The following is a 7,524-nucleotide window of genomic DNA, read 5'->3' on the forward strand; positions in this document are numbered from 1 at the left end:
TACACTGCAAAAACGATCTTGAAATAAGTAAAAATGTCTTAAATTAAGTGTATTTACCCTTAATTCGAGTAGGTAAATAAGATCACCTGCCAATGGAATGAGTATTTTTACTCTTAAAATAAGATAATTAGATAATATGCACTTTAAAATAAGACAATGCAATTGTTTTTTCCTATTTTAAATGTTATTTTTTGTTCCATTGGCAACGTGTCTCACTTACCTCCTCAATTCAAGAACAAATGCACTTAATTTAAGAATAATTGACTAATCTAGTTTTGGATTTTTTCCAGTGTAATACATCATTACACTGAAAAAATGATCTAGAAATAAGTAAAAATGTCTTAACTTAAGTGCATTTCTCCTGAATTTAAGTAGGTAAATGTCATAGTTTGCCAATGGAGTGAGTATTTTTACTCTTAAAATGAGATAATTAGATAATATGCACTTGAAATAAGACCATGAAAGTTTGTTTTCTTATTCTAAGTGTAAATTGTCTTGTTCCATTGGCAACATGTCTCTTTTACCTCCTCAATCAAAGAACAAATGGACTCATTTAAAGAAAAGATGACTTATCTAGATTTCGATATTTTCCAGTGTACGCCTTTTTCTAAACATCTGTTTTCCTTCTGGACCTGCAGCCTAGTATCAAACAGGTTTTCCCGGTTTATCCCTTATTTATCTCCACATCTTCCAGCCTTTTGTTCCTCATTAAAGAAGTTATGCCCACAGCATGACTATGCCACCATTGTGCTCAAAAGTTGCTTAATCCCATTTTTTCCCTAAGAAACCTATATTATTGCTTGGAATGTTTTCCATGATATTAAAGATGCTGAATTCAACAAAACACTCCTTTCAAACCTCTCTTACCAATCTTGGCTCCTTTCTTGAGCAGGGCCACCACAACCGATGTGTTCCTGCAGCCCACCGCCCGGTCCAGAGGACGCATGCCGCTGTAGTCTACGTGCTCTATCATGGCCCCGTGGTCGACCAAGAACTGGACCTGGAGGGAAATAAAAAAAAAAAATGGAATGTCAGGATGAACTGCGAAATACAGAAGATAATAAACGGATCAAAAAAGTATTTCTTGAGTCGTCTTCCATCCGTACCACGTCAGAGTCGCCGTAGAAGGCCGCCAGGTCAAGTGGGGTACGTCCGTTTTTGTCTGCGTGGTCAGTGGCGGCGCCGCTCTCCACCAGGTAGCGTACGACGGCCAGGTGTCCTTTCAGACAAGCCCAGCTCAGAGCCGTCAGGCCCTCTTTATCCATCAGGGACAGAGAAGCTCCTGGAAAAAGCAACGGCACATAATTTACAATCCCTCCTCGTTATTTTCGTCTGAGAAACTTTAACATTTTAATTTGGCTACAGTTAACTCAACTCTGGACATTATTTTTACTAAATATAGAGAAACTGATCCACCAAGTGTTTCTGATGTCATATGAAGATACATTTCATTGATTTAGTTTTAAATTAAGATTGTCCTACAATCCAGCAATCTCTTAGGTTCCAGTAACAGATTCCAAATGACTTTAAAAATGTAGAAAAAGAATGAACAAATATTTCTTATACTTTTATTCACTAATCAACAATTATTAATTGTCTTAACCACAATAATATTAACTAACATGTTTTCAACAATCTTTAAAAGTTAGCGAAATCCCTCAAACCAACCTCTAAATGTGAAAAACTTTTCTCCAAAATTACATAAATTCGCACTTTTTTTTAATCTATAGAGCAAATCTTACAAATTATTATTATTTTTTTATTTTTTATAGTTACTGTAAACTAAAGTTAGCATCATGAAGCTAATGTTTTTGTTGTGTTTTGACACTTTACCTTGAGAGAGTAAAAACTCAACCGTTCCCAGATGTCCCTCTGAGGCCGCCATCATTAAAGGCGTGCGACCCTGCTTGTCGGCCATGTTGATGTCGGCTCCGTGATTCATAAGGAGGTCTACAATCTGCACAAACATTTGTTTAGAATATGTTATTCCATGATATGTGGATAGTTTAGGCAATTCTATAAAAATCTTTTTCTTTTTTTCTGTTCAACAATAGAAATATCAATAACAGAACAATGTGGATCCTCTAGTGGAAGACATCTACATAAAAAAAACAACCAAAACCAGAAACATCTGATCAGTGGTAGTAGATGGAAATGAGAGGATGGCGTCCCTGACCTGCCAGTGTCCGTGTCTGACGGCGCTGAAGAGGGGAACGATGCCTCGTCTGTTGGGCTGAGCCACGGCGGCGCCCTGCTCCAATAAGAGGCGGCAAACTTCCAGCTTCCCGCGACCAGAGGCTGCCGTCAGAGCTGAGGGCAAACACATGCAGTGTTTATAGTTCAACGCCACCGATTCATTAGAGGAAAAGTTAAAAGGAAGCTCATTCCAGGATATTAAGAAACAGAAAATAAAGATAAAAAAGTGAGAAATTCATGCAAACTCACTTCTTTTGCCTGTTTTATTCCCTTTTAATCAAGCTAACATTCCTGATGGGAATTTCTGCTTTTCAAGTCATGTGGTTTAAAGCTATAGAGGACGATCTTTTATTTCTGGGTGTATCATCTAAATAAGTGTTCCTCCTTATTGTCAATTATTCTGGTGTTTACGTAAGGCGTTAGATATGAGATATATGTGCTTGTCTCGTTAGCCATCTTTTTCTGCACATGCGCACTTTTATCTATCTGTGATGAGCTACGGTTTCAGACGGTCATTGAAGGTCACCTTTCTCACCATTGTTTTTTTGAAAATGGCCGAGGGTTGTAAGAGAAAAAGTGTCTACGAAGTGTATGAGAAGAAAAGAAAAGCCTCAGAAGAGGCAGATATATCCCAGAATGCTTTGCGCTCTCCTCGCAAAGCATTATGGGATTTGCTGTCACAGCGGCCCGCTGCCACCATTGACCAAAAACAAAGATGGCGCAGGCACCACGAAGTGGAGGAGGAGTTAGATAACAGACGGAGCTAAAAGCAGTGATAATATGTCCAAACGGTAAGTTAACCGAGTTTGCTGTAAAGTCCACTATATAGTCTAAATGCTATGAGCTATGAAAACAGCACATACACTGCAAAAACGATCTAGAAATAGGTACAAATTTCTTAAATCAAATGTATTTACCCTTAATTCAAGCAGGTAAATGAGATGATTTGCCAATGGAATGAGTATTTTTTACTCTTAAAATAAGATACTGAGATAAAATGCACTTGAAATAAGACAATGCAATTGTGTTTTCTTATTTTAAATGTAAATTGTCTTGTTCTATTGTCAAAATGTCTCAGTTATCTCCTCAATTCAAGAACAAATGCACTTATTTTAAGAAAATAATGACTTATCTAGATTTAAATTTTTTCCTGTGCAAATGATAAACACAAAAATCCCAATAAAATACAGAGAACATTGTGGATAAAATGAGACAAAATGTAAATATGTTGGCATAAGTAATTTCCAAAAGGAATGTACACAGTACTCTACATAAATGTATTTTTATAAAAATGTAAAGGATGGATTTTTTTTCCTTTTAGGAAATGTGACTGTGCTTCTAAATCTCAGACCAGTTGCTGCCCCGTTTGGATGCCTCTGCTGGCTGCAGACGGCCTGGGATTCCAGGTGTGTGCATTTCCCCAGGCCGCCCTTTAAAAAGCAGCGTTGAGAGCAGCTGCTGTTCAGAGATAAAAGTAGACGTTCCCTCCTCAAATGACACTCGGAAAACAGGCGTTTTGACGCAGCAGCTTGGAGAAGAAGGACTGTAATGAGGTTTTATAGCTGCGGGGTACAATGACGCATTACATTTCTCAGCACCCTGCCACAGTACAATCAGACTAGTCATTTGAAAGTCCCCTGGAGCGACTCCTTCCTTCCCTACCCCTCCCCTCTTCTCGCGCCCAGCCCTGACACCTCAGACTGCAGCGTCATCCTTCTCTGACGCAGCAGAGGGCAGCAGACAGATCTCGCTTCCATCCGCACTGCAGCGCTCTGCCTCACAGCGACACTCAGGAGCGCCCTGAAAAGAAACGGCGCTCGCCTGGAGAGACTCCAGGATATTCTGCTGCAGCTGTCCAAGGACTTCATATCAAGATATATTTTACTATTGATTTTTGTGCGGTTTTATGCGTAATGAACTGTTATTGTAGCCACACCAACCTGTCTCTCCCCACAGGCTGTCAAAGTTATTGATCTGAGCACGCTCCACTTCCTCTTCATCTTTCTCTGGCAGGTCCAGCAGGTAGGAAACAATCTGATGGAGGAAAGCATGAAGAAAGCAACACGTTACAGTGACTTCTTTTTATTTTGCTTACTCTTATTTCAGGATCCTAAAATGTTTTTAAACTGAATCTGGATTCAGCCAACCCTATCAAATCCAAACTTATTTACATCCTTGAACTTTTTCTACGTTCTTGCTGCAGCAACAAACTTTAATGTACTTCAAATTGGATTTCATGACTGCAACGGAGAGTAGAGCCTCATTTTGAAGTGGAAACAAATTACACACTGGAAAAAATGATCTAAAAATGAGCATAAATGTCTGAAATTAAGTGTATTTACTCTTAATTTGAGTACATAAATTAGATGATTTGCCAATGGAGTTAGTATTTTTACTCTTAAAATTAGCTATTTAGATAATATGCCTTTAAAATAAGACAATGCAATTGTTTTTTTCTTATTTTAAATGTAAATTGTCTTGTTCTATTGTCAAAATGTCTCAGTTATCTCCTCAATTCAAGAACAAATGCACTTATTATAGGAAAATAATGACTTATCTTGATTTTGATTTTTTTCCCGTGCAAAAATCCCAATAAAATACAGAGGAGATTGTGGATTAAATGAGACAAAATGTAAATATGTTGGCATAAGTAATTTCCAAAAGGAATGTAAACAGTACTCTACATTAATTTATTTTTATAACAATGTAAAGGAGTAGGGGAGGAGATGATCTCTTTTGTAACTAAATTACACTTTTAAAACTATATGTATCTCAGTTTTTTGCTTTTCTTTTGATATAATTAGAACATCTTAACCAACCAGATATACATTCTAATATAGATTATAGAAACGGGTAGCCAATAGCAGAGTCGGCAGCAAAGTGTTAAAAGACTTAAAGTACAACAAAAGAAAAAAATCTATGACCACAAAATTCAACCAAATATGTAAAAGATATGATGCTAAAAGAATTTATCAGCAGTTTGCTTAAATATAACTTAACAATGAAATGTAAAAAATATTCTTCTCATCCATTTATTGTAGTTGAAATTTAAACCATTACTGTGCAACCTTTGACCCAAGGATTAGCTTAATTTATATATTAAATGACTTTTCAGGTCAGAATTTAGCTCTTGTTGCGTATAGATGCTTCCTGCTCTTCTTAAAAACTCCCCTTTAAAACTTAATAATCAGATCCATCCATAAATAATGTAATTATGGTACTAAAATTACTTATTTCTATCCTTAAATCACTAAAGAATGCTAATGAAAGTCTTTTTCTCAGACAATTTTAATGCTTTTTACATTTTCTTTGTTAAACTGCTTCTCTGACATCATCAGACATGCTCAGAGCAGTCTATGATTAAATGAGCAAAATATGATTAAACCGCGTTTATCTGCATTTTAGTTGTTTCTTACTTTAGGTTACGCACTATATAGCATCATGTTAACATGAAAGGAAAACATAAAACCCAAAGAGACTAGATTTATTTGTTATAGGGCAAGTTAGCGATTTTGATGACTTGCAGACCCCTTACAAGTTTTTTTCACTTCCTCATCGCCTCGGCCGTATCTAGACCCACAGCTAGTTCCTGATTGTCCCTCTTGTGTTGTTGTGTGGAATAACACAGTGCAGACCACGCTTCAAAATTGGGCGTAAATCAAAAATATCTGCGACAAGCTCACTGCGACACACAGCTGCAGGTTTAAAAACAGTTCTCTGGAACTCAACACTATCTTCCAAAGTCCAGTGGTTTGTTTTTTTATATTTTTTTGAATTTTTTTGAATGACTATGACTGAGAATCTTAACCAACATCTTCATAGAATATTTTATCAACATAAAATGTTTCTGTAAACATGATAATTGTACATTTTAATAATCATTTATATGTAGAAATGTGATATTCTATATGGCTAGGGGAAAGTTTAACATTATAAATCAATAAAACTATTTTTTCCTGGATGAATGACTGGTTTGTCAGCAGTAGAGGAATATTTAGTGTGATTCAGACGACGGCAGCTGTGCGGTACCTCTGTGTAGCCCATGCTGGCGGCAGCGACCAGCGCCTGCTGCACTGCTTGGCTCTTGGTGAAGGACGCCTGCTGTTGTGTTTGCGGCGACTGTTGCTGCGGGGAGCCGACGTTCCAATCACACTGGATGAGGAATTTGACCACCTCCATGTGGCCCCTGAGGGCCGCGTGAACCAGGGCGCACTGGCCGTTTTTGTCCAGGTGGTCCACCTTTCAGCAAAAAGAAAAAAAAAACAAATATCTAGCAGCCAATCAAAGAACGCTGGTTTCTCTTCCAACCTCCTTTCCTCCTCAAACCTTTGCTCTCTTCCGACAAAGCGCGGTGACGATGGCCATGTGCCCGCCGGCCGCCGCGTAGGCAAGCGGCGTGAGGCCGTTTTCAGACTGGGCGTCCACGAAGGCACCAAACTCCAGCAGCAGCGCCACCATGTCCATGTAGCCCAAATGGGAATGGACGCAGAGGATGGGGGCGTTGTTCAGCACCTCTGTGCGGTAGTTCACATTGGCACCTCCCAGCATCAAGAGCCGACTCACCTAAAAACACAAAAGAAGCAACACAGACGAATGTATCAGAAGGGCACTTTCTGTGCGTACGTATTAAACATGGACGCATGATTCACAGGCTTCTGTACCTTGATGTTGGGGGTGTACAGATTTCTGAGCGATGAGAGCGCAGCAGAAAGACCTTCTGTGCTGTAGGAAATCCACAAACCTTGCAAGATAGACGAAGAGACTCCTACTTTTTTGCTGAGGCCCTTTAAGATAAATGAGATTATCTATTAGAGCCGTGCTCGACCACAGCTGTGTGGGGGGTGCGGTTAAATGTTGCACCTTGAAGATATGTGCTTTGAGGATGTGATGGCCCAGCTCGATCGTCTGCTGCCTGTTCAGCTTGTTCTGCAGGCGAGAGAACCAGAAGGCCAGCAGGGTGTGTCCGCTCCTGCAGAAACAATAAACACACGGCATCAATGCTTCCTGCTCTCATAAGAGGTCAGTATTTTTACTCTTTTTACGGCACTAGTGGCTCGTTTTTTGACAGGAAAAGGGGGTATAAGAGAGGGGGAGAGCCACACGGCAAATTAGAGCCGGATTCAAACCCGGGTCGGCCGCATTATGGACAAAGGCCTCCATATATGGACATACAAACACCATGAAAGAAATAATGCCTTGAATCACAGTGAAACATGGTGGTGGCAGCATCATGCTGGAAGCTAGTCAAGTGTAGATGGAAGATTTGTGGAGCTAAAGCTAAACGACTTCAGCTTGATCCTGCAGGAACTAGGGATGCACGATATTGGG

At 39.2% G+C, this 7,524-nt stretch overlaps 1 protein-coding gene across 9 annotated transcripts in view; it reads right to left on the reverse strand.

Moving 5' to 3' along the window:
• tanc2 (tetratricopeptide repeat, ankyrin repeat and coiled-coil containing 2) overlaps window positions 1–7,524 on the reverse strand; it is a 322,680-nt gene that overhangs the window by 16,617 nt on the left and 298,539 nt on the right. For all 9 annotated transcript variants that reach the window (XM_015387935.1, XM_015387920.1, XM_015387913.1 and 6 more), the window contains 9 exons: window positions 7,057–7,165; window positions 6,858–6,980; window positions 6,523–6,759; window positions 6,226–6,435; window positions 4,137–4,230; window positions 2,177–2,310; window positions 1,834–1,957; window positions 1,107–1,282; window positions 868–1,000 (listed from right to left, as the gene is read on the reverse strand). In XM_015387935.1, the coding sequence (XP_015243421.1) occupies window positions 868–1,000; window positions 1,107–1,282; window positions 1,834–1,957; window positions 2,177–2,310; window positions 4,137–4,230; window positions 6,226–6,435; window positions 6,523–6,759; window positions 6,858–6,980; window positions 7,057–7,165 (1,340 nt within the window). The remainder of the gene's footprint in view (window positions 1–867; window positions 1,001–1,106; window positions 1,283–1,833; window positions 1,958–2,176; window positions 2,311–4,136; window positions 4,231–6,225; window positions 6,436–6,522; window positions 6,760–6,857; window positions 6,981–7,056; window positions 7,166–7,524) is intronic.

Source organism: Cyprinodon variegatus, unplaced genomic scaffold, assembly GCF_000732505.1.
Source record: "Cyprinodon variegatus isolate N-32 unplaced genomic scaffold, C_variegatus-1.0 Scaffold18, whole genome shotgun sequence".
Classification (NCBI taxonomy): domain Eukaryota; kingdom Metazoa; phylum Chordata; class Actinopteri; order Cyprinodontiformes; family Cyprinodontidae; genus Cyprinodon; species Cyprinodon variegatus.